The sequence below is a fragment of the Zalophus californianus genome, chromosome 17 (assembly GCF_009762305.2).
Source record: "Zalophus californianus isolate mZalCal1 chromosome 17, mZalCal1.pri.v2, whole genome shotgun sequence".
Classification (NCBI taxonomy): Eukaryota; Metazoa; Chordata; class Mammalia; order Carnivora; family Otariidae; genus Zalophus; species Zalophus californianus.
The window spans coordinates 1,263,338-1,289,906 of NC_045611.1; the positions used below are offsets into that span (position 1 = coordinate 1,263,338).

The window sequence follows — 26,569 nt, forward strand, 5'->3', positions numbered from 1 at the left end:
GCCCCCCAGGGGAGTGTGAAGGCGACATTCAGGAAGCCCGGAAAAACCCGCAGAGGGACACGCAGTCCCAGCCACGGCCCCCTCTCATTCACACTCTGCATGCCTGCCTCCCCCATCCCACCCAGGCTGTGTTGGGTTTCTCCCCTTTCAGCATCTGTTGCTCATCAGGAGCCATATCTCTCATGTTCCCCAGCACCCCTTTAAAGATTTTATTTTACAATTTATACACAGTAAAATTCACTCTGCATTAGGTTTAAGTTTTTAATGACAGTATGCGCCGACATCGGTAATGTCTGCTTTCATCCGCTGGTCTGACTCAGAGTCAAAGCCTCTTGAACCCTCCATGCAAATTCATGCGGAACAATGCAAACAAGGAGCAGGGCTGAGGGTCTGAGGGCTTCCTCTGCCCCAAGCCTGGGTGGCAGAGGCCGGGCATCTTGGAGGGAGGCAGCGTGGCTCCCCTGGGACCCTGCCTCCACTGACTTCCCCAGAGCAGGCTCTAGGAGGGTGTGGGAGCCCTGCCTGCAGTGCCTGGGCAGAGCAGCCCTGTCTGGTCAGGCCCAGTGAGGGATGTGGGGGGTGTGGGGGGTGCTGGTGTGTGTTCGCGTGTCAGACGGGCAGGGGCCTGTGGATGACCCGTGGCCGATCTTGTCCAAACATGGTCTTCGTAGCCCCACAAGGGCTGGGAGAGACACGTGCCTTGAGCAAGGAGAGTGAGCCTGAGTGGATGGCGGGAAGCACCTCTATTACCTTGAGACAGAGAAAGATCAAAGGTCAGAGTTCACTTCCATTCCCCCATAGGCTTCGCTGTAAAAGTGTTTGTAAGAAACTCTGCTCCTTCAAGCAAAGTTGGAAAAGTGGATGAGTGTTTTCTAGCAGGGTGACAAGACCATGGCTGGACTCTGCTTGGGTGTGGTTGCCCGGGTCCCGCGGTGGCCCAGGTACAGTTAGGCAGACTGGGGTGGGGGTGGCCCCCACAGGTGCCACGCTACACCCAGCTCAGGATTTGGCTCCCACTAGCTCCAGGGTACGCTGTGGGGCCTGATGCCCCCTCCCTTGCCCACCGTGTCCCCTGGTGCCTGTCGGCTGTCTCACCGTCCCTTCTCTCCCCACTAGCCTTGGCAAGCACAGGCCTTCGCGGTCCCCTGTTGGCTGGCCAGTAGGAAGTCCTTCCCTTTGGTAGCTGGTGGCCAACCCAGAACTTCTGGTAGCATCCTGGAGGACAGCAGCAGAGGGCCCAGAAGGGCAGTGCCTGCTCCCCAATGACCCACGTGGGTCCAGAGCAGCCTGCAGGGCAGCGATTACCAGTGTGTGCTGTGGCATCAGACTGACCGGGGGTTCGGTCCAGCTCTAGGGCCACTGACCACGTGACCCCGGCCGTGGCCCATGTCTACGCTCCCAACGGCGGCGGCGGCTGCGTCGAGCCTCTCGGTGCCCAGGGCACAGCCAGAGCCCGAAGGGCGGCCCTGTGTGCGCCCCCACCCACCGGGCCCCCGTGCTCAGAGAACTAGGCCGCTGCGCTACGGTGTTCATCAAACTGAACTTCTTTATTAAGTGCCAAGGGTCCGGGCGGGCGCTGTCCCCCGCAGCCCCTCTGCCGAGGCCAGCGCTCGGCGCGCCCCCGCCCCGGCTGCAGCGGGGGCGCCAGGCGCGCTCCGGCTGTAGTGTGGCAGCCGCTCACTTGACGTGCTCGGCCGCGTGCGAGGAGCAGTAATACTTCTTGTGGGCGATGAAGGTGGACAGGCTGCTGAACTTGATGTTGCACAGGCGGCAGTACCGGTGACTGCCGGGAGGCGCGGGCGCCGGCGCCCCCTTGCCGGGGGTCTGGACGCCCTTGTCCGAGTGGGAGGGGGGCGTCGGCGGGGGCGGCAGCACCGCCTCGGGGCTCGGGGACGGCGGCGGGCCGGGCCGGGGGCTGTCGTCCGCCGCGCCGGGGGCCGGCTCCCGCGGCTCCTGGCCGTTGAGGCCGTCGCGGGGGGTGGCGGGCGAGGGCGTCCGGGCGCCGGGGCCGGGGCCGGCGGGGGGCTGGCCCAGCAGCAGGCCGTGCGCCAGGCGGAAGTGCTCAATGAGGTCGCCGCGGACCACGCCGTTGGGCGGGCAGTAGGGGCACACGACGGCGCCGCCGGGCGCGTCCTCGGGGGCGGCGCGCAGCTGGCGCGGGGCGGCAGGGCACGAGAACTTCTTGTGCGCCAGGTAGGCCTCGAGGCTGTGGAAGCTCACGCGGCAGGCCGTGCACTCGTGGTAGTCGGCCAGCGCAGGTAAGCCGGGCGCAGGCACAGGCGCCTGCCGCCGCGGCTTCTTGCTCAGGTCGATGGGGCCGTCGGCGGCGTCGGGCCCGCCGCTTCCGCTTCCGGGCCTGGGCGACGGCGACGCGGGCGGCTCGGAGGCGGGGCCGAGCGGCGCGGGGGCGGGGCCGGCGGCGGGGGGCGGGGCGGGGCCGGCCGCGTGCAGCTCGTACAGCTTGCGGCGCCTGCGCGTGCGCACGGGCGGCGCGGCAGGCGCAGAGGGCGCCGCCGGCGCGGGGGTCCCGGGGGTCCCGGCGGGCGCGGGCCGGCGCGGCGGCGGGTCGTGACGCGAGGCACAGTAGTAGCGCTTGTGCACCGTGTAGGTCTCGTGGCGGCTGAAGCGGATGTTGCAGGCCTCGCACAGCGTCCGGCGGGGGTCGTCGTCCTCGTCCGCCCCGCTGCCCGGGCTCGGGCTACCTGGACTGCCTTCCCGGCCCCGGCCGCCCCCCTCGGCCTCGGGCTCGGCCTCGGGGGTGGCTGCGCCCCCCGCCTCGTCCTCGCGCGTCCCGGAGCCTGGCGACGCGTGCCTCGCATCGGCCTCTGGGGGCGGTGGGCCCGGGGGCGCGCGTGTGGGGGTCGCGGGCACCTTGGCCCTGCGCGCGGGGGGCGCGTCGTCGGGCGGCCGGCGGCCGGAGCAGTAGAGGCGCTTGTGCACATAGAAGTTGTTGACGTTGTTGAAGGTGATGTCGCACTCGAAGCACGTGGCGCCCTTGGGGGCCCCCGCGAAGAGGCCGGCCTGCGACCCCGCTCCCGCCTGCAGCCGGCTGTGCACGAGCTCGGACATTTTGGCCAGGATCTCTGAGGCCGGGGGCGCGGCGGGGAACTGCGGCAGGAAGAGCGCGCCGGCTGCCAGCCCCAGCTCGCCGGGTCCGGGGCTGGAGCCGGGCGTGGGGCTGGTCAGCTCGGCCTTCACCCTGGCCGGAGCGGGGCTGGGCGGTGAGGGTGACCGCGATGCGGCCGTGGGCCCTGGTTCCGCCTCGGGCTCCTCCGTTGTGGCCTCCGTCTTGATGGCCCGGGGCGCTGCCGGGGGCTCGCTGCTGCCCCCATTCTGGGAGGCGGCTCTGGCCTCTCCATTGGTGGTCTCTGCCAGGGCCTTCCTCTCCAGTCCTGGGGATGGGGTGGGCGCCAGGCCCAGGTCGGCAGAAGCCAGGGGGCCGTGCAGGGCCGTGTGCTGCTGGAAGCTGGCCAGGCTGTCTGCAGGGAGACCCCAGGGGCCACACTTCAGGGCTGGAGCAGGACCTACCTGGGCCAGACCTGAGGAGGGGTAGGGTGGGAAGGGGAGAACTGGACTGGGTAGAGGTGGCGGAGGGCCAAGATTGAAATTGACCCCTGGTTGCCATTAGGACAAACCCCATCCCTTCCCAGCCCAGGGCCTCACCTGGGGGGAGCTTGGCAGTGGGGTGTCCGGCCCCTGGTGAGTAGATCTCAGCCTTGGAGCCCGGCTGGCAGACCATGTGGTTGGTCACCAGGTGGCTGTAGAGGATGTCCCTTGTGGTGGAGATGAAGCCACAGCTGTGGCAGACACCTGCAGGCAGGCTGTGGTATCAGGGCCCTGGGGTGGGGTGCCCCCCCCAATCCCCTTCCCAGCCCCCACCTACCGCTCAGCGTGTCTGTGTGCACCTTGAGGTGCCGCTCACAGTTGGCCTTGGTGGTAAAGGCCGACAGGCAGATCAGACATACAAAAGGGCGTTCTCCTGGAACACAGGGCTGAGTGAGGGGTGGGCTCCTGGAGCCCAGCTGGCCAAGGACCTGTGACATGGGGGCTCTGTTTAAACCCTGCCTCCTCTGCCCCTTGTCCCCTGGGACTGTGGCAAGGGCCCGGCCCCGAGCTGACCATTCTGATGAGCACCGGTGGGCCATATACTCAGCACTGTGAGGTGCCCTAGGGGAATAACACGGGTCTATCTGGCAGGGTGGGCACCAGGAGCCAGATAGGACAGAAATGCATTGTTGGGTGGGCATGCACACTGCATTGCAGACTGCAGCGGGGGGGGGGGGGGGGGGGGGGGGGGGGGGGGCGTGGTGCTGCAGACCGCAGCGGGGTCCCGGGGAGGGGCGTGGTGCTGCAGACCGCAGGGGTCCCGGGGAGGGGGCGTGGTGCTGCAGACCGCAGCGGGGTCCTGGGGAGGAGCGTGGTGCTGCAGACCGCAGCGGGGTCCTGGGGAGGGGGTGTGGTGCTCACCGCTGTGGCTGCGCATGTGGATCTCCAGGGAGCTGGCGCTGGGGCAGCTCTTGCGGCACTGGGGAAAGGGGCAGACGCGCTCGTTGGGGTAGGTCTCCTTGGGCTTGTCGGCGGCGGCTGCTGCGGCCGTGGAGCCGGTGGTCTGGCGGCTGGCACAGTAGTAGAGCAGGTGGGCTTGCAGGTTTCTCTCGCTGCGGTACCAGATTCCACAGTCTTTGCAGGGGAAGACGTCTTCTGTGGGGCGAGGGAGAGGTGGGCACAGGCTGAGGGGGGCGCCCGCAACTCAGGGCAAGGCATGGAGCCTCCAGAAACGGAGGGCTTGGCGCCGAGGGCCCCTGGCTTCCTGAGGAGTGAGGTTTGTGAATGGGGCCTTCCCTCCTGGTCACTGGGTTTTCTAGCTCTCCAGGATGCCCCAGGACTGCATGGATTGGGGGGGGGGGTCTCTGAGTAACCCCCCAGGCTGGCCCCCAGGCTGCCTCCCAACAGTGAGCCCCCCAAAGAGATGCCGGAGCTTCAGCAGGCGCCCGCGGAAGGGCTGTGGCTATGCCCACAGGCACCCGAGGGAGGGGGGCTGGCCACGTGCCGGTGATTGTGTGCTGTGAGGGGGCTTGAGGGATGGCGTGGACCTGGGCCCCTGTGGGGGAGGAAACGTGCGTGTTTGTGGGAGCAGGTCTGAGCAGCCAGGTGCACGGGGAACCCGTGAAGCACATGGGCAGGAGGACGAGAGAGGAGCGTGGCTCTGGGCGGCCTAGGGTGGGGTGAGGCTGGGGGCTGCAGAGGAAGAGCAGCTCACCCTGTGTCTCCCCTTCGCTCTCCCCGCAGCGGTTTCACATCAAGTACTGATGGGCCAACATTGCTTAATTCACGTTTATCTCAAGACAGGTGGCCTGGGACTTTTCAGTTTATAGGAGCTTAGATTGTGGGGGCTGGGGGGGGTCCCAGCTGGTGAAGGTCTCTGACAGGTGGTTCTCAGGGTCTTTGAGCAGGATGCTGCGGAATGCTGTTTGTCTCTGCTCCATGGCCCCTTGGCTGAAGACAGGGCAGGGGGAGGGCTTGTTCTGGGCTCTGGGACGTGTCTGGGCTCTAGTACAGCTTAGGACCCAATTCTTATCCCGGTGTCTCTGAGGTTTATCCTGGGTCCACAGTTGTGGCAGACAGGGTCCTCAGGGCAGCTCTGTTCTCTATTAGCTGAGGCGCTGAGCTCTGAAAGGCCCCTGGTGGGTTTGTTTCTATACCTATGGGGCCAGGGCTGGGAATGGTGCTGCTGGCTGTGGGTGGGGAGAGGGGTAGGGGGCCTCAGAGGCCCCTTCAAGCCCTGGCCTTAGCCCTGAGGTTTGGTGAGGACGGTCATGGTCTCCCTACCCCCAGGGCTGACCACAGCCGAGTCCTGGTGGTGCAGGTAACCTACACAGATGCCTGGTGTTACCACGACCCCGTTGCACAGGTGAGAAAACAGAGGCCAGAGTGGTTGAGTCTCAAGAATTAAACCAGGTATGATGGACTCTGTATTGAGGCTTTTCTAGCCCACAATGGCAACAAGTCCTGTTTCAGGGTGAGGCGTGGACACCAAAGCCTTAGACTGAAGGGGAGAAAGCTCTCCCAGCACCTCGGAGCGGCCCCACCGCCTCAGCGCTGGGGACGGGACTGACCCTGCTGGGCCACCGTGGGCACCAGATGTTCCTGGCGACCAAGGTAAGGTGGCCGTCCTGGCCCTGGAGAGAGCCCCTTCCAGTCACCCTTCTCCCTGCAACCTGTGCCTGGACAGGGTCCTGCACCCAGTCCCCCACGCTCCCTGGAGGGCTCTGGGGGGTGAATCTCACACGTGCAGCTCGGCCCTCTCCCCGCCCCCCCGTCATTTCCACCAGCCCACAAATGCACACCAGGATTGCCTGAGTTCCAGCAACGCCAGCATGTCCCCTCCGCACACTCCGTCTCTCCTGCTCACTCAGCTCCGTGGGCCCGTCTCTGCCCTTGGTCTCTCCACAGCCAGGATGTTGTGCACCCCCGCTGCCTGGCCCCCAGCCGCCTCCAGGGCTCCCCTTTGGTGTCCCAAAGCCATCTGGGGTCAGGGTGCTCAGAGTGGGCCAGGGCAGGTTCCCCATCCAGCCTGTGCTTCCAGCCCTCCTCACGTTTGACTTCCTCAAAAGGTCACTTCTAAGTTCGCAGCCCTGCAGTTGGATCCTACCCTTCACTAAATAAAAGCCCCCCTGGTTGGGTCCCCGTTGCTCTGAGAGGAAATCCTGGCCCTTGCCTGGAACCACTTTGGGAGAACCACCGTGCTGGGCTTGGGCCCCAGCACCCCCAATAAAGTTGGCCACGGCCATCCTATGATCGTGTCCCCACCTTACTTCATGAGATGCGTCGTGCTCGAGGCCACCCCCCCCCCCGGTCCTCGTAAGGCTGTCTGTGCCACTCAGGGGTGGTGGTGCCCTCGGGACAGGCTGGGTGACCCCAGACCCCTTGGTTCAGCGTGGATGGCAGGAGTGCAGCAGAGTAAACCCTACTTCGCAGTGACACTCTGACTCCGAGAGCATCCCATCAGGGAGTGAGCGACGGGGCGCTCTCACCCCAGGTGTGCTCACGGGGTGGTTGTGCCCCCAGGGGACGCTTGGCCGTGTCTAGCGTGTAGACGCGGCCCTGTCATCTGCCGGGGTGGGAGCCAGGCTGCTGCTCAGCATCCCACCGTGGGCATGTAGCCCGCTCTGCTCGAAAGCTGCAGCTGGGCCTGGCTCCCCGCCCAGCTGGTGGGGTGAGAGCACGTGGGGCCCGCCCCCGTGCCCACACTCCTCGGCTGCAGCACGGCTTGCTCTGCTCAGATCCCAGTGGTAACCCACCGTTGTGGGTCCACGGAGCCCAGGTGGCACGGGTCATGTACTCACTGTTGATGACCGCTGTGGCCAGGATGGACGCCATGCCGGCCTGCTGGGGCAGGAGCTGGATGTCTGCATGTGCGGGGGCTGGGCACTCAGGCTCTGCTGGCTCCTCCTTCACAGGGTGGCTGGGGGTGCCCTGGGGCTCGGCCGCCGTGAGCAGCACGCTCAGCAGTCCGCCCGCGGGCACCGGCTTGGTGAGTCTGCACCAGAGGGCTTCATCTGTGGGGGCAAAATCCTCGGTGGCAGGAGGGCCACGGGCGACTCACCCTACCATCCCGAGCCCCTCCCCACGGCCCCCTCTTGGAGACCAGGGGTCTGAAGTCTGAGGTGGGGGATGGAATCCAGGCCCTGGTCAGGGGGTGACCGTCTGGCTCCCTGGGCCTGCCCACTCCCACCTAGTGGGAGGGCCCTGAAGACGCACGGCTGCCTGGAAGAAGGGTGGCCTGAGGGACAGGCAGCAGGGCCCTGGGCCAGGGGCCAGGGGCCAGGGGCCAGGAGCTGCCAGGCAGGCACTCCCGCTTCTCACAGCTCCACCAGGAGCCACCGTTCCCGCGGTAGCCAGCAGGGGGCAGCCTCTGCCAGCCACCCAGGCACCCGCCTGCTCACCTCCTGCACCCTGCTTGAGGCCACCAGGAACCCTACACCCCAGGCCAGCCTCGCGTCCGTCAGCTCCCGTGAGGACCTTGTCCTGCCTGGCGGACAGTGGCCAGAGCCCTGCTGACCGGGGCGGGAGGGGCAGGCCAAGCAGCACTAACTGGACTGCTTCCTGGCTGGGTGTACAAACCCAGGGCTGACGGCACCTCCAAGCACCCCTTGATGGGTCGGGGGCTGGGATCCTCCCCCACCCATGGAGGGGGACAGAGGGGTGAAGGGTGGCCCAAGTTCCCAGACGCTGGGCTCAGCACCTGCGCTGGACCTCCATCAAGCCACGGAGGCTCCCATGTGGGGACAGAGCTGGAGGGAGGGGCTGCCCACAAGGCCCCCTGGGCTGGGCACATGCCGCCAGGCCTGCCCCTGACGGCCTCTGGCTCCCTCCTGAAATGAGAGCTGCCCGCAGGACAGGGCTTTGGCTCCTCTGGGAGCATTCAGCTGAATGTGCTGCGTGCAGGGAGGCGACATGGCCGTGGCACCCCCCTGAACATTCCAGCAAAACAGAGCCCCCCACTGGGGAATGAGGCCCTCTCCTGTGGTTGCTGGGCATACACCCTCCCGACGGCCACGCTGGCTGGACAGACCTAGTGTGGCCGTAGAAATCGTCACGACTCTGTGCTGGCATCATCCCCTTGGGGACAGAGGGGATCTCCACTGCCCTGACATGCTGGTTGTCACACACCGAGAAGACCGTGTCACCCTTCGCTTAGGGGTCAAACCTCCCAGGCAGGCGGGACCGTGGGCTTGGCGATGGAAGCCCCTGCCTCACGTCTGAGTGGCCTGAGCTGTCTGAACTGAGCAATAGGGGAGGGGGATGCTCCCCCTCCTCCCTCCCGGGCCACACCTTCTAGAAGGTGCAGGGAGGCAGGCCCAGAAACAGAGGCCTGAGAAGGCCAGGGAACGTGGCCCCGGCCCCACAAGGCTGGGTCTGAACATGGCCCTCCTGCTCTTCCCCAGGACGAGCCAGACCACATAGGACTATGGTCTAGCTGGTACCTTGGCCCACCTGGCCTGGGATTCTCTGCTGACTCTGGCGGTCTCCCAGAGGCCCAGGAAAAGCAGCAGTGCCCCGGGCCCCCGAGACCCCAGGGCTGACCTCTTCAACCAGGGTGCCTGGAGGCCTGGCCCTAGCTCGCCTACTCTGCTCAGCCCGGCAGGCTGCTTTCCCTTTAAGGGCCAGCTGAGTGGTCCCCACCTGCCGGAAGGCCGCGAGGGAAGCGCCATGATACCAACCCTTCCTGTAGATCTCCGCGTTGGCTTCGGCCTCGGTCAGGGCCTGTGGCAGCGACGTCAGCCAGCAGGGCTGGTCCTCCAGCAGCAGCGTCAGGGCAGGGCCCTGGGGGGGGGGGGGGGGAGGAGGGGGCTCATCAAGGACCCGGCCTGGGAAGACGCTGGCCGAGGGTCCCGCGTGGCACCCAGGGAGGAGTCCGTGACCCCCTGGCAGGGAGGCCAGGCTGCAGCCTGCTGCCCCTAACTGGGCGCTGTGCAGCCAACAACGAGCAGGCAGCCGGCACCTCCCACGTGCGGGGCATTGGGCTCTCTTGGAAACTGAGGCCCAGGGAGCGGCGGAGCCGGGATTCGCGCCCACATCTGTGTTCTCGCCCTGCCTCCCTGCTGTGGCAGGCTGCTGGGTGCTACGGGGCAGCCCGTGGGGCACACGGGCCAGACCGAGCACAGGTTCCTCCCACACAGGCCCCCAAAGTGAGCTCCCAGAGCTGAGGCTGAGAGTGGCCTTGAGGAGACGGTGTCTCCCCAGAGAGGGGCTTCTAGGTCCTCCCCAAGGTTGGGGGGTGGTTCCCTGCCTGCTACAGGGCATGGCAGGCCCACCTCTGTCCCATCCACCCTGAGGCCAGCCCACGGCAGACACAAGCACATCCTCCTGGGCCCAGTAGCTGAGGCCCCCAGGCAGCAACATGACCCCATGCCAAGGATGGCTTGGCCTCCCTGCGGCTCCCAGAGACTGACATCCGTGTGTGGGGTTAGGGCGGAGGGGGAGAGGGGGCAAATGGCGTGGCTCACGCCAGCACCACCTCGCCCATCCACCTCCTCCTCCTGGCTCTGTCCGCAAGCTGGGCCTTTGCAGTGCCTGGAAGGCAAGAGTGCTCTGGGCTCAGCCCATGAGGCTGCTGCTGCTGGGGGCCTGCAGAGTGGGGCTCCCTGATTTCTGACACCCAGGGCCACCCCAGCAGGAGAGGAAGCACACTGGTGCCAGGGAGGGAGGGCAGCCCGCGGCCCCGCTCTGCGGCCTGGCCCCTGGTCAGACATTGAGACCAGGCACAGGTCTGTGGGGGCAGAACCCTGGCCTGGCTTTGCCCTAGGAGGTTGGGGTGACCCCTGCCACATCGGGCCCTCAGCCCCAGTGCCAGGCCTGGGGTCTGGGCCGGCTGCTCCGACCAGGGGTGCCCAAGTTCTGCCACCAGGCACAGTACGCACCCACTTTGGGGCTTTTGTTTTATGCAAATAAGTGCATTTTATTCAGAAATGGTGCATGGGGACCTTGCGTCGGAGAACAAGTATCACCTGGAAACGCTGCCACCTAGACTGGGTGGCTGTGTGCACCCCAGGGGCCCACGCAGCCGCCAGCTGGGACACCACCATGGTGGGACATGATGGTGTGTGAGGTGTCCTCCGATTCTGGGTACCTCCCTGCCAGGTCCAAGCCCGGGTGCTTCCCTGGGCTTTGCCACCTGCCCATGGACAACACAGGCTCGAGAGCCGGGCTTTGGGGTCCAGGCCAGGCGTGGCCTCCCCTGCTGTGACCTTGAACTGAGTACCACCCTGCAATCCAAGGTTAGCCCTCTGTCCACTCTGCCCGCTTGTCCCTACCCTGCGGCAGGCTCAGGCCCACGAGCCAAGCGCTCCTGGGGAGACCCCTAACAAGGCTGGGGCAGCGTGGCCAGTGGGGTGGCCATGGAAGGGGCAAGTGGCGACTAGTGGCCAGGGGGGGCAAGCTCTAGCCATGGGAGCAGAAGCGGCCTGCACCCATGCCTGCCCTCTCTGCAAATGGGCACTGCCCCTCATGCTCGGAGCTGTGACCCAAACCACGTGCTTGTTGCAGGCCTGCCATCGCCTTGCTACCTGCTCCCGGTGGTGGGGCTGGGTGGTCGAGGCCTCTCTGCCACTCAGCCCCTCCTAGGGCACTGGAAGCATCGATCTGCGCGAAGCCCTCCCTTCCAGCCGTGCCCACCTGTGCGCAACCAGCACACAGAAAACAGGAGCCCCCCTGCCTCCTTGCTTTCACCTTCCCTTCGACCGGCAGGACACAGCAGGTGAGGGCTGCGCCTTTGGATGCAGAAGGCTGGGGTCCACTGGGGCCCCACGTCAGCAACTGCCACAGGTCAACTCAGGGAGACCATCTCTGCCACGACAGGCAAACCCTGCTTTTTGCAGACAGCTGGTGATCCCACAGCTGGGGGTCCCGCCAGCTCAAAGGCTTCTGCTGGGGCCACAGTTGCGGGGGGGGGGGGGGAGGGGGCACAGTGGCCGGGCGGGGTTGCCACCGCGGCAGGTGACCGGTGGCCCCCACGTCCAGCTGCACTGACCTGGAGAGCAGCTTGCAGCAAGGCGGGGCCGGGCCTCCTGAGTCTCTAATGAATATTAATGAGCAGAGGAGGGTGAAAAAAATTAATCTGCCTGATCCTCCGATTGGCGCTGTGGTAACGATATGAAATCTAATTATTCGTCCCAATATTTCTAACCCTCAAACTGAGACTGACAGCCTCCCGGTAGGTTTAATGCTTATCACTCGCAGAAGCTGCGTGCTCCCAGCATGATAAAAACGCGCACGGCTTTGCTGACGCTGCAGAACCCCTCGTTCTCCGTGTACTGCCCGCGAGCGAGGGCGGCAGCGCTGCGGTCCCGCCAGGGCCCAGCGCCCGCGTGGCGACGGCGGGCAGGCCGGGAGGACAGGGAAAGGAGCAGAACGGGCCGGGGGGTCTGGGGCCGCCCGACTCGGCCCGTGACCCCTTGATGCTGGGGCATGGCCCCCCCGCCACTTGAATGGGGGCGGCTGGGGACATGACCTTCCATGGCCTCTCTCCCAGGCCTGCGCTTTGGTCCTAGGGGTGTGGGGCCACCAGCCGGGGAGGGTCTGACGGGTTTTTCTCTCCTTCTGCCCCAACCCCCCCAGTTCTGAGCAGCCCAGGAACAGAAGCCCCTTTCTCTGGTGGCTGAAGGCGTTGGGCCGAGGCAGGCCCTCTTCCCGGCCGGCGCTGCGCTGCCCGTACGCAGGGATGTGGGGTGTAAGCCTGGGAGGGGCTATGTGTTGCTTCCCTGCCTGGCCTGTGCTGCCGGCCACCTTCCCTCCACAGGCACCCCCGGGTCCCATCTGGGTCCAGCTCACCCTGGACCGGCCGTGTCCGGGTTCAGGAAGAAGCCTCTCCACCCACCCAGGCTGCAGCCCCTTGGGGTCGTGCCTGTTCCTCCTGGCTCCAGGATGGCCCCACCTGGCCCTGAGATGATGGGCGGCCACTTGAAGTTCTCTGGGTGCATCTGAGACCACTCCTTGTTTCCCCGAACAAAGAGGTCAGTGTCTGGATTCTGTGCCTGCCGATAACCATCAGAAACTCTATCTCTGCACCATCCGCTGTGACTTTATCTGAGGCTGATCCCAAACCTTGCGGGCCATCTCATGAAACAGCATCAAGGGGACAGGGGGGTAGGGGCCCCATTCAGGCAGGGGAAGCGCCAGACCGCCCGGCAGAAGGTCAGTGGGGCTGCCCCAGCCTCCTCGGGGCCACTGTGGGGCAGGCTCATGGGAGGCCAGGGCTGGGGCAGGGCCCCCACCCACCTCCTTCCTTCAGCTCACCCCGAGGAGTCATGTCCCTGCGTCCTGCTCGCCCCCTCCCAGAGCCAAGTGACTTTCTGTCCTCGGCTCTTCCTCTCCCCCAGACCCTGCAAAGAACCTACTTCACAGATGAGGACTGAGGCCCACAGCACTGAGTGATGCCCAGGGCCACAGGAGGTGGGTGTGTGTACACAGGACGGGAACTGGGGTGTGCGTGATCTTCGCTTCCTTCCACCCACCCACCACCCACCCACCACCCACCCACCACCCGTTCCCCCTCCACCACCTACCCGTCCACCCACCACCCACCCACCACCCATTCCCCCTCCACCTACCCACCCACCCATCTACTCAACCATCCATCCATCCATCTACTCATCCAACCATCTATCCATCCATCCACCATCCATCTACCATCCATTCCCCCCTCCACCACCTACCCATCCACCCACCACCCACCCACCACCCATTCCTCCCTCCACCACCTACCCATCCACCCATCTACTCAACCATCCATCCATCCATCCATCCATCCATCCACCCACCCACCATCCATTCACCCCTCCACCACCTACCCATCCACCCATCTACTCAACCATCCATCCACCCATCTACTCAACCATCCATCCACCCACCCACCACCCATCCATTCCCCCCTCCACCACCTACCCATCCACCCACCACCCACCCACCACCCATTCCCCCCTCCACCACCTACCCATCCACCCATCTACTCAACCATCCATCCATCCATCCATCCATCATCCATCCACCCATCCATCCATCCATCCATCATCCATCCACCCATCCATCCATCCATCATCCATCCACCCATCCATCCATCCATCCATCATCCATCCATCCATCATCCATCCATCCATCCATTCCCCCTCCACCACCTACCCATCCACCCATCTACTCATCCATCCACCCATCCATCCATCCATCCATCCACCCACCCATCCATCCACCATCCATCCATCCATTCACCCCTCCACCACCTACCCATCCACCCATCTACTCATCCATCCACCCATCCATCCATCCATCCATCCACCCACCCATCCATCCATCCATCCATCCACCATCCATCCATCCATTCACCCCTCCACCACCTACCCATCCACCCATCTACTCAACCATCCATCCATCCATCTACTCATCCATCCACCCATCCATCCATCCATTCCCCCCTCCACCACCTACCCATCCACCCATCTACTCAACCATCCATCCATCCATCCATCCATCCATCCACCCACCCACCATCCATTCACCCCTCCACACCTACCCATCCACCCATCTACTCAACCATCCATCCACCCATCTACTCAACCATCCATCCACCCACCCACCACCCATCCATTCCCCCCTCCACCACCTACCCATCCACCCACCACCCACCCACCACCCATTCCCCCCTCCACCACCTACCCATCCACCCATCTACTCAACCATCCATCCATCCATCCATCCATCATCCATCCACCCATCCATCCATCCATCCATCATCCATCCACCCACCCATCCATCCATCCATCCATCATCCATCCACCCATCCATCCATCCACCCATCCATCCATCCATCATCCATCCATCCATCCATTCCCCCTCCACCACCTACCCATCCACCCATCTACTCATCCATCCACCCATCCATCCATCCATCCACCCACCCATCCATCCACCATCCATCCATCCATTCACCCCTCCACCACCTACCCATCCACCCATCTACTCATCCATCCACCCATCCATCCATCCATCCATCCACCCACCCATCCATCCATCCATCCATCCATCCATCCACCATCCATCCATCCATTCACCCCTCCACCACCTACCCATCCACCCATCTACTCAACCATCCATCCATCCATCTACTCATCCATCCACCCATCCATCCATCCATTCACCCCTCCACCACCTACCCATCCACCCATCTACTCAACCATCCATCCACCCATCTACTCAACCATCCACCCATCCATCCATCCATCCATTTGCCCCTTCACCCACCTATCCTTAACTTCCTGCCTCCACCCATCCATCTGTTCATTTGTTGAACAGTCCCCCAGAGCCTGGTGTGTGCCTGGTGTGGGGGGACCATGAACAGAACATGCTGTCCTGATCTCCCAGTGTGGATGCTGGAGTGGGGAGGCTGATAAGAAACCACCAATGGAGGCAGAACGTGCGAGAGACACAGGCTGAGAAGAGCATGAAGTGTGGTGGGGGGTGATGTGGGGAGCTGTGTGGACAGCAGGGATGTGGGCCAAGTGGCCCGCAGCCCTCTCCCTCGGGTGGCCCTTGGGCTTAGGGAGGGAGCCAGCTGTAAGGGTGGGTCTGGTGCCCATGGCTGCCCTGGCCCCAGTGTGGCGGGAGGTGTCCCAGGGTCCCTCAGACCAGGCGGTTCCTCCTCCTGGGCCTCCAGGAGGCCGGTCTGATTTGACCCTTTGCACCCACAGCATCTCCCAGACCCTGCTCCTACAAGTGCAGGTGGAGAGGCTGAGGTGGGGGGGGGAGGGAGTCAGAGACCCAGAAAGGGCAATGGCAGGCCTCCCGTCCAGAGGACGTCCACCTCAGAGCGCCCCACACTGCCTTCCTCACCACCCTGGTACTCCAGCCAAGCCTGGACCTGACCATCTCCTCAGGGGCTGCCCCATGGAGGGTCAGAGGCCAACCTGGGCTGGACCCTGGCTCTGCTGCTTGCTAGCTCTGTGGAGCAGGCTGAATGTGCCCCCAAAGACATGTCTACCCAGAGCCTGTGGACACAGCCTTATTTGGAAAAAGGTCTTAGCAGATGTGATTAAATTAGGGACAATCCAGATGACATCCTTCTAGATTATCCAGTGTCCTAAATCCAGTGCCGAGTGTCCTTATAAGAGCAAAGAGGCAGAGGTGGGTGGCCCTGCCGGGAGGCTGGGCTCTGCTAGGCAATGACCCCTGGTGCCAGCCTCAAGGCTTCTTGCACAAGGGCTGCTCAGAGCCCATGGGGCCCTGAGGGCCCTGGCCCCACTGCCATCTCCAGCTGAGGGATGGGGGAGACCCACCCAAGGTCCCTCTATGCCGATCCCTGCATGAAGATGCACAACAGGGCAGGGCTCAGCTGGTCTCATTCCAACCACTCCGGAAGGGGCTTCTCCCCATTGGACCTGCTGTCCTCCTGGGCAGCCACAGCCCCCGCTGCCAGGTCTCACTGATGTCATGGTGGTCTCATGGCTATAGTGGGTAAGCCCTGGGGGGACTACTGGACAGATGGGTTGAGCCACTGTGGGCCAGGCTCGGCATGAGAGTTTGCTCATTCATTTGTTCGCTCATCTGCTCATTCATCCATCCACCCACCCACCTATCTATCCATCCATCTATCCGACCGTCTGTCCATCCATCCACTGATACATCCATCCACCCGTCCATCCATCCGTATGTACGTCCATCCATCCGTCCATTCATCCGTCCATCCACCCATCCATCTGCCATCCATCCATCCATCCACCCAGCCACCCAACCATTTTGAACATTTTTTTGGTATATGACTACAAATTTTAGAGTTGGCTGGGTTTCCAAATCCTGGGAAGGGGAAGCCACAGCTGGATCAGGGAGGGACCTGCCCAAGGTCACACAGCATGTTGGTGCAGGAACCACTCTTGACCCAACCCTGGCCAGGCTCTGTGCACTTGCTGTGTATTTCCTGGGGCTCCCACCCCCAAAAGTCGTGTGTGTGTGTGTGTGTGTGTGTGTGTGGACTGTGAGAGGAGCCCTCCATTCCCCCTCCCATCTGCAAGCAGCCCAGGGGCTGAGGAAACCAGCAGGGAAGGGTTGCCACACTCTCTCAGAGCCCCCCTCTCTCCTTCCTCTCCAAACAGCTAAGACAAACTGCCTGGCGGCTGATAGGACGATCTGGGGTAGGAGGTGCATGGGGGACAGAGCTGGGACCCATCAGCTGAGCTCGATAAGGGGCTCGCTGAAATGTTAGCAAAAATATTTAGACAATAAATGAAGTATCGGAAAGGCGCACGTATCTTTAAGAAATCAATCATCGTGTACGGTGTGTCTGGACACTCGGCGCCAAGGCGCAGATAGCGCCTGCTGGGGAGATAAGGGTTAATCAAGGATTTAATTCTGTAGGAGATAAAGCTGCAGGGAAGAGCCTGAGAGGCTCCTTCCTCCCTCAGCTCCTCGGCAAGAGCCTCAAAGGCCACTGGCTTCCCTGGCGCTGGTCCCTCGCTCCCCGTGGACATTATCTCTCCGCCTGGAGAGCGTCTCCAACCTCGTGCCAAGTCTCCCCAGGCTGACCTGCGCCCCGGGGCCCAAGGAGGACAAAACCCTCAGAGGGGAGGGCGGGGCGGGGACCTGGCCAGGATTCTGGGGCCAGCTCAGCCCTGTCCTTACAGAGCCCGCAGGGGTCTCCGCTTGAGCAGACGTGGGTTGCAATTCTCCCTCTGCTATTTGATCCTGGTGAGTTTACCAAGTCACTTAACCTGCTGGAGACTCAGTTTCCTCATCTGTAAAATGGGGAGTATGCCTCACAATGATGCAGCCGGGGAAGACCAGGGCCTGGGCGTAAGGATGGGCGCACCTCGGTGTGTGCAGTGAGCGACACCTGTGTGTCCTGGAGGGACTGTCTCCAGAGTGGGGGAGCAGAGGAGAGAGGTGCAGGCCGCACGCAGCTGCACCCCTTTGTCCTGTCACTGCTTATGAGAATTAGGAGCCAGGGAGCTCCCAGCCCACACACTCCTCCTTCCAGCCATGAACTGCCCCTCAACAGCCCACCCTTTGAAAAGAGAACTGCTGCTTGCATGCCTCCAGTGATGGGGAGCTCATTGCCTCAAGAGACTGCCCTGAACACCAGGGTCTCCATTCCCGCAGCGGAGCCAAAGTCTGCCTTGTGGTTGCCACTGTTTTCTCCCTGCTTGGGCCATGGGACAAGAGGGTCAGCCGTCCTGCAGGGTGGTGGTAAGCTGCCCTGGAAGGCGGGTGTGCCATCAGCTGCCCCACTTCGCAGACCGGCTACAGCTGTGCCCGCCCACCCTCTCCTCTGCAGGGATGCTGGAGGGTCTGCAGGCTCAGGCCCCAGGGACCCCTCAGGGCCTCCCTGTGTCCCCACTGAGGCCCCACAGGCTCAGAAAGCAGAAGCTCAAGGAGCTCAGGAACCTGCCTGGGAGCAAAACTGCCATGAGGGAGGAGGCCACGGGATCGGGACCCTGCGCCACAGGGATGGCCTGGTCACGGGCTGGGAGCCCTCGGTCCTGGGCCAGCCTCCCGCTGAGTGGCTGAGGCCTGCACGTGCTCCCCTGAGCCTGGGCGCTCTGCTGTGATGGGTGGTGTGGATGGCCCAGGGGGCCTCAGCCGGGCTGCATGTTTAGACCCTGGGAGACTGCCCAGATCTCTGGAGGCCCAGGCCCAGGCCCCAGCCCAGAGATTCTGACTCCGGTGGGTACTGTGAACGGCGGTCTGAGGGTCTGCAGCTGGGGACTCCTCCTGCAGCTCCCCACCAGCCCTGTGGACACTGTGCAGCCCGAGTTCCTGCACCCTGGTTTCTGCGGCTGAGAAATGGGGGCTCTGTCGGGCTGGAGCCGGATGGGGCTGTCAGGGCAGCATGGGGCCTCTAGGTGTGGGCGGACCCTTCCCTGCAGCCCTGACACTGCCTGCTGACCACACGGAGGCTGACCAGAGGCCCACACCTGGGGCCTGAGGACCAGGAGGCCCAGCACTGCGGGGCACCCGCCAGCCAGGGTGCACCTGGATCAAGTCGCACCTGAATGCAACATCAGGAATCAAAAAGGGCCCAGGCCGTGGCCGTGCCTGCACGTCTGGGGTGCCTGAGCCCGGGCTTGAGGGGACCTACTCCGGGTGCCTCCTGGCCTTTCAAGCGAGTGGCAGCAGGGCTGGGAGAGGCTTCTTGAATACACGTCACGGTCAGGTCCCTCCTGGTTCCGGTCCTACCCCATGCTGCCCATTCAGCTGCCTGGTTTCCCATACATCAGTGCCCTTTCTTCCCCAAAATGTATTTTCAAAGGGGCCTTTGTACCCATGCGAGAGGACGCAGACCGACTTTCCATAAACAGAAGGCAGTCCACAAGTAACCCCGAAGCGAGTGACCCCCTGGCGGTGGCGACTAGTGAGGGCGCTGCCCGGGTGGGCTTCTTACTGACACAGGCCAGAAGTGCTGGGGAGGTGAAGGACCCTGAAGGACCCACAGGGACGAACTGAACCTTAGCCTCTGCTGCTGCGGTCCCCCAGCTCCCGGAAAACTGCCTCGCTTGCCCCTGTCCACGAAGGCCAGGTCCAGCCTCCCACTTCACACACCCATTTCTTTCTCTATCTTGCCAGCTTCTACTCATCCATTAAGGGCCTCTTCCAAAAAGCCCTTCCCATGTCACCTCCTCCAGGAAGGCTTCCATGTGCTTCCAGGCAGTCAACTCCTTCCTGCTGTCCTGGTCCCAACACCTCAGGCCCCCCTCTCCCGACCCACTGCACGCGGAGGGGCAGGCGCTCCTAGGCTGGAGCGTAACCCTGGCTTGGCTCCAGGGGCGGAGGGGATCTGTGCCCTGGCTGCGGCCCTGCGGCTGGTGGGGGGGGGGGGTGCCGGGGGTGGGGCTCCTTACCGGTTCCACTTGCCCAGGGGACAAGGCTCTGCTCTGGAGGTTCCCGCGGAATGGGCCCCAGGACAGGCCCTCGGTGAGGCTGCGTCGAGCCCGCACGCACCTCTGCCCGTCCTGCAGCAGCAGCTCCAGCTCGCCTGTGGGGAGAAACATCGGGGGTGTGAGGCGTGCCCCTTGGCGGCGACCACCCAGCCCCGCCACCTGCCTGGCACAGTCCAGCTCAGCAGCTCCATCCCTGGTGGGGATGGGGGTGCCCTGGGGGCCTGAGTTATGGGGACGGCGGCCAGTGTGTGGTTCTGGGAGCCGGACCGGCCCCGGCAGCAAGCCCTTGTCTGGGGGACAGCAGAGACGGGAGGGGGTGTCTGTGGCTGGATTTGAGCCGGTAGGACCATGGCTGCTCTGTGAGGACACGTGTCTCCTGTAGCACCTGCCCGTGCCCAGGATGCACGCATGGAGTTGGGTCAACCCCGCAGCTTACGTTAGGGGGGGCACACGGTGGAGGGCAAGGAGGTCGATGAGGCTTGCCTCCTGGTCTCCGCACAGAGTCCTCCCAGCCCCCCCCACCAGCCTGAGCCCCCCACATCCACACAGCAAGCCTGTGGCGGAGGCTGTGGAAATGCTGGGCCCTGATTTCCCCATCTCTAAGACTTCCTGCCTCCTGGCGCTGCACGAGGCTTGAATGCGTTCATCCACCAACACGCTTAGCACAGTTCAGAGGGGAAACCAAGTCAAAGAGCCACGCACCTCCCCATGGCCCTCGGCGAAGCCAGAATCTGCCCCTGGGTGGTCCTGACGTTGGCTCCGTTCACTCCCTGCAGATCGGCAGGGACAGGGACTGTCCCCAGAATGCTGCTGCCCCCAACCACCCTCCCAGGACCGCCACTCACTTTCTGGAAAGGTCTGGGCCCTGAGTCTTCCTGCCTCTCTGCATGGCCTCTCCTAGCTCAGGGTGTAAGACGCTCGGGGGCTGCGGCCACCTGTGCCATGGTGGGGGGCGGGGCTGCAAACTCTCCAGGCGCCGACAGCTCCCATGGCCCAGGCGGTGGCCCCCGTGGCACGTGTTGGAGGGCCACCACAGGATGTGGTCACATTTCTACAGACAGACGGGCCTCTGCTCTGAGTCCCTGAGAATGTCATTCTCCCCAGGGCGGGACGTGGGGTCGGACAGGGTCTGCATTCAGGCTCCCGGGTTCAGCCCAGCCTCACTGCGCGGTCCACAGGACCTTCTACAGTGGGCTGAATGATGGCGCCCGGAAGATACCTCCACCTAGAACTTGTGAATGTGCACTTATTTGGAAAAAGGGTCTTTGCAGATGTAATCAAGTTAGAAGCCCGAGAGGAGACCATCCTGGATTTAAGGTAGGACCCTAAATCCAACGACAGATGTCCTTATAAAAGACACACAGAAGAGACAGAGAAGGCGGCCACGTGAAGACAGGCAGAGACCAGAGTGATGGGGTCAAGAGGAAGCCGCACTGTAGCCCCTGGAGCTGGGGAGACAGGAAGGACCCTCCCCCCAGAGCCTCCAGAGGGAGCGCGGCCCAGCGCTCCAGCGTGGAGAAAACAGATTTCTGATGTGTTAAGACCCCAAGGTTGTGTGTGTCGGGGACACCCTGGGAGATTCACACCGGGCATGTCACCTGCTCTGCCTGAGCCTCGTGGGACAAGGGCATGCGGTGGTCACGCCCTCAGAGGGCGGTCCCTTCCCTGCTCCCACGCCCTCTGCCCAGGAAGGCTGGGCCACCTTGTACCTTGGGTGCCATCGGGGCTGCCTGGGCCCACGGAGGCCTCACGTGGCCTGGCCTGGTCCCCAAGCAAGCGCTGTGGCGGCAGCCCCACTTCCTGGAGCCCCGATCGGGCAGGCTGTGGCCTTAATGGGCCCGATTATCAGATAACTGCCGGCCTAATGGCAGAGATAAGGTGTAAATACGCCAGGAGGCCCAGCTAAAACGTTCTAACTGGGTCCTTGTCTTCCCAGGGGCAGATAAGATGGCAGGGGACCAGGTCAAGCCTGAGGAGGCCGGCGCCCCTTTATCAGCCCCCCAGAGAGGGGGGCAGAGACTGGCTCTGTCCCTTTGCAGCTCGCTCATGAGGGGCCATGTCCCTTGCCAGCCCAACCAGGGCCCCTGGGCCCCCGCCCAGGGCGCTGCCCATGGGCCACCCCCTCCCTGGCCCCGCGGGCCCCATCCTCAGGGATGGGAGTGTGACCCAGCCGGCACAGTCACCCACCCCTGCTCCAGTGGTCTGATGGAGTGGGCCCTCTCTTTACACCCCCGGTACGGGCGAGGACACTGAGGCCTCGAGAGGTCACGAAGCTGGCAGCGGGATGTCAGGGTCTGAACCCAGGCCCCTGGGTGTACGTGGGTCTCTGGTTCCCGCCCGCTGGCCCTCAGGGGACGGGCGTGCATGAGGGAGCATAGGAGGAAGAGAAGGCTGTCTAAAGGCAAGCTTGCGGGGACTCATTTGTGGTCCACCCATCTGCCAAGCCATCCGAGGCTGGTGGGGAGCTCGTGATGGACTGAGCCTGGGCACCTCCCACCCTGACTCCCCAGCCCATGGCGGGGGGCGGGGAGTCAAGGAGGAACTGTCCAGTGTCCTCATGCTGCAGCCTGCCCCTCTGCGGGCAACCAGAAACCTCAGAGCAATCCGGGCTCGGCTCGCACTTGGGCCTCTGAACAGGGATGGTCGCACACCTCTCTGGACTGCATTTCTCCTGCTGGGACCCCAGACGAGACAGGGCAGGTGACCGGGAGCCCCTCCATTTCCACCTCATTCCCTGTCAGCCTCCAGAGCATGTGGAAGGAGCCCATTCTGGCCTCGTCGGGCACGGAGCCCCCATTAGGACATGACACCTTCCACCTGAGGCTGGTGGCCCACCTTCCCATGGGAGGAGCAACTGGGAATTCAGTGTGTGGGGGGCTGGTGCGGGGGTCCCTGAGAGTGGAGGAGGAGTGGGGGCAGCCCTGGGCTGTCTCAGGGCCCCGGCCTCGTGGTGATAGAGGGAAGGAGCCGAGCCAGTGTGCCTCCCCATCCTGCCCACGTGGGCACCCACAGGCAAACAGCCACGCTCCCTAATCGGAGCCCCAGGGCCGGTGGGCCGAGCCTGCCAGATAACAGTGTGGCTGGTGTTTCCCACGGCAGCCACACTCCATCTTCTGGGTATCATGCATTGCCAGAGGGAAGGCTGGCCCCCGATAAAGGCTGCCATTCTGCAAGCCTGAGGGCAGAACCCACTCAGGCCTGGGAGAGGTGAGGAGGCCAGGGAACCGAGGAACTTGGGCTGGGGATAGGTCAATGCTCACCACGAAAACCCACCTTTCTGCTTCAGGGAGGCCGGCTCTGAAGGGCTGTGCATTAGGAAGGGCTGTGGCAGGTACCTAGCTGGGGGAGGGGAACATGGCTGGATCTCAGCCCCAGCTCACCCAGAGCCCTTGTTACAGTGCACAACCTGGGCAACTGTATATGGTGGCCCTGGTGATGTTCAACATCCATCTACTCAGATAAGCTATTTCTAGCAAACAGTTCCTGTCCAACCTTTTGCACAGTGGAAACAGGGTCAAGGGTATTGGAGCCTAGTTAGCACCTGCCAGAGACCCTCTCCTAACCAGAAGCAAAATTGCATCAGCAAAGTGGGGTGGGTGGGGCCACCCACTCCTGGCAGGCCTGGGAGCCTCATAAGGGTTCAGCTCAAGGCCAAGAATGAAATAAAAGTATAGATGAGTGAGGGCAAGGGGCGAAGGGGTGGGAGACGCGGGGCTGGCGGGCAGGGACTGACAGGCAGGAAGACACAGTTATTTTTAAACAGCCTCTATAATAGCCAGAGGACCCGTGGTGGCCGAAGAGACAGCTCCCAACCACACACACAGGAAACCTGGGGCCACGAGCACCCCAGCCACACTGCAGGCTCTGTCTCTGGCCTCGGGGCTCAGTGCTCACTCAGTCACAAAACCCTGTGTGGGCACCTGGTACAGCGATGAGGGAGCCATAGCCTCTTGCCCTCTATGTCTCCCAGGAAACATGGGCGGTGGCAGCTGGGAGGGTGGGCTTCCAGGTGGAGGTGTCCTTTTCCTGGGCAGCCTCCTGTGATCTGGCTACTTTCTCTTCCCAGCTCCAGCCCGGTGCTGGCCTCCATCCCCGTAGTGAGCTACGGGGGTGATGCCACCCGCCCTGAGAACGCATGATCCCAACACGCTTCCTGGCCCCATTCATGGAGCCTTAGCCACGCGCCTGGTACAGTCCACTGAAGTTCTCCCCCACGCACAGAGGAGGACATTGGGGCTCAGAGAGGTTAAGCTACGGGCTCAAGACCCGCGACGGGGAGGTGAGAGGTGCACCAGAGCCCCAGCCACGCTCACGGCCAGGTCCCCGACACCCTTTTCTGGGCTGATGCAGAGGTGGCAGGGCGACGGGGACGCCGCTGGAGGGGAGGTGGGTGTGCGCGGCAGGCTGACTCCTGCTGTGTCCTCAGTTTCCCGTTCCGTACTGGTCTCCTCGGGGAGGGGGCAGGCCCCCATGGGGGTCGGGCTCTCACTACAGACACCGCATCAGGGCAAGGACTAATTCATTCTGGCAAACAACCCCACACACATTATTTCAAGAACAAACACGCCGCAGCGGGATTCAATTTCGCCCCCCAAGCATCTGGGAGGAACCAGACGAGAGAATTCAGCCCTTGCATATTTACATGATTTAAATGTCGGTTTGGGTCTCAAAGCCCTCCGACAGCGTCCCAAGGGGACAAAGGAGGCAGGGCTGAAGGTTGCCCCTTCCGGGGTCCCGACAGAGGGGGTGGCCGGGTGAGAGACCTGGCGTCTGGGATCAGCAGGCCACGGCCGGGTCCCGCCGCTGCCCAGCGCCCGCTGGCCTCAGTTTCCAAGCCGGGCCGGTAGCTCTGAGGGTAAAGGCGAGCGTGTCAGTCTGAGAGGCCAGCACTGCTCTTCCTCTCCCTGGGCTGTCCTGGGTCGTGGGGCCCAGCCCAGGGTGGCCACTGAGCCACGGCCCCCGGCCCGGCTCTGCCTCGTGCCCTGCAGAGCCCTTGGGGGCCAACCTCCACAATGCGCACAGTGAGCCAGTGAGGCGGCGGCTCTGGCCTGCAGAAGCGGCCCAGAGAGCTCGAGGTTCCACGGCAGGGGTGCAGCCACTGTGCCCAGACCTGACCTCCTTTCCGACGGAGGGGCCGGGGCTCTGACCCCGAGCGCATCAGGTCTTGGCCTCCCACGCCTGCGGCTGGCTTGTGGCTCTGACTGGAGGCAGCCCTGTGGTCTGTGGGAGTATCCGAGCTCAGGGGCTACCTCTGCACCCCACAGGCTGGCTTCTCCTTCCAGGGGCCAGGCGGTGCTCGTGGTAATGGCCGGTGGTCTCCAGAGCAGAGCGGCAAGCCCAGCTGCCCTGCAGCCCCCCGCCCTCACGGTGGGCTCTGGGGCCAATGCCAACGCTCACTGATCCAACTGGCCCATCGCCTGCCCCACCCTGTGCCTCCCAAGGGCCAGCTGGCCCCCGCCTTGTCGGGAGCGGCCCTATCTCAAGGATCACACTGTTTGCCTTTGATAAAAGTCACACACACACACACACACACACACACAAAAAAGAGAGAGAGAGAGAGAAAGAGGGAGAGGGAGAGGAAGAAAGCCCCAGGGCCGAGCCGGCCCCACCCTGTGGGGTTCCAGAAGTCTCTGTGGGTGTGGGCCCAGAGTGGGGCAGGCTAGGAGGCTGTGTGTGTTTCCAACACGTCCTCTATCAGCATGGAAACCAGGCCCAGAGAGGGTGAGTGACTCTCTCAAGGTCACAGGGCACAGCAGGGCCGGCGGGGGGAAGTGGGGTGGCGTGGGGGGCACCGGCTGGCACAAGCTGTCCCACAATGAGGGGCCAGGCAGGCCCTTCCCTTACTCGCTCGGCCCCTCCCCTGCAGGTGCAGCCCCCTGGGCCCCACCCCCAGCTGGGGGCATCAGCCTAGAGGCCTATGCCCGTGTTCCTGAGGGTGGCGTGACTTGCCCAAGGTCACCGGCTGTCAAGTCCAGCCCTTTTTCTGCCCCCAACATAGCCCTCTTGACGGGGCAAGCCATAGCTCGGTGGCAGGTGAGGTCCTAGACGGACAGAGGCCACTGCCGTGTCCAGGGTCTGAGGGTCCTTCTGGAACTGCGCCACCTGGAGGAGGGGGTGGAAGGCGGACCCCTGCGAACCCCCGCACTGGGGATGATGCAGGAGTCTCTGCCAGCCCTGGGAGCTCTAGAACCCCGGATCTGTGTCCCAGCACGGACATCTCCCAGCCACGTGGGTCACCTCCCTCCTAGCGCTCGGTTTCTGCTGATGTGAAATAGGGGAGAAGAGCCCTCGCCTCCCAGGTCAGTGCAAGGTGAGGGGACGTGTGGCGCATGAAGGACACAGCGGGCGTGCAGGGAGCACTCACACGCGGCCCCGCCACAGCCCCAGGGGACATCCAGCCAGGCCACGGCGGTGCCCACGTGACGCTGGCCAGGCTCTCAACCGCTCTGGGCTCAGGGCGCCCCACTCCTAAAATGATGGCACCAGAGCCCACCCCTGGCGGTGATGGGACTTCCTACAGAGCCTATAGAGCACTGCAGGACCCCCAGTCCCTCCTCCAAGTCCTCAGTGGTGGGCCACAGCGGCTGCCCCCACCAGCTGCCCAGCTGGGTACCCCCAGCCTCAGCACGCGGGGAGATTTGGGACCTGCGTACGGCGGGCAGAGCCTGGTCACACGGATACACCAAACAGGGGCCATGGGCAGGCACGGAGGGCCACCTCCTGGACAGTTATCTTGTGAACAGAGAGCCCAGCCAGGTGGGTGGGCGCCCCCCGAAGCTTGGGAACCCCAGGCCTGTGGCCACAGAGCCTCTTGGACGGGATGGGAGGGCTGATTCTGTGCGGGTGCCATGGTGTGCACCATCCTCCCAGGATCTGGCTGGAGGGGGCAAATCTGTGCTTGGGGAGAACTGTCTGGGGGGAGGGCAAGTTCCCATCAGCTTCTGGGAACATCTTCACCTGCTGGGCCCATCCTGTCAAGCCCCTATTTTTGCTTCTTATGTACAGATGGGGCAACAAGGCCAGAGGAGGGGGGCTGGGGACAGGCTGAGCAGGAGGTCCTTGTCTTGGGGCATGAGGAAGGTGTGGGGCTGTGTTTGGGCGGATCAGCAAGGTCCCAGTTCCCCGGGGGGCTGTCAGCTACCCCACAG

General features: G+C 63.8%; 1 protein-coding gene across 8 annotated transcripts in view; it reads right to left on the reverse strand.

Annotated features, from left to right (window-relative positions):
• Positions 1-260: 260 nt before the first annotated feature.
• Positions 261-26,569, reverse strand: part of ZFPM1 (zinc finger protein, FOG family member 1) — a 69,513-nt gene continuing 43,204 nt past the window's right edge. For 5 of the 8 annotated variants that reach the window (XM_027620351.2, XM_027620355.2, XM_027620353.2 and 2 more), the window contains exons 4-10: positions 19,383-19,516; positions 9,225-9,327; positions 7,347-7,559; positions 4,468-4,701; positions 3,884-3,979; positions 3,664-3,810; positions 261-3,479 (exon numbers count right to left, since the gene is read on the reverse strand). In XM_027620351.2, coding sequence (XP_027476152.2) covers positions 1,678-3,479; positions 3,664-3,810; positions 3,884-3,979; positions 4,468-4,701; positions 7,347-7,559; positions 9,225-9,327; positions 19,383-19,516 — 2,729 coding nt within the window. In that variant the 3' untranslated portion in view covers positions 261-1,677. Of the gene's footprint in view, positions 3,480-3,663; positions 3,811-3,883; positions 4,035-4,467; positions 4,702-6,347; positions 6,837-7,346; positions 7,560-9,224; positions 9,328-19,382; positions 19,517-26,569 lie in introns of those variants that run through there. The other 3 variants (XR_003524349.2, XM_027620357.2, XM_027620356.2) reach the window with 3 other exon arrangements.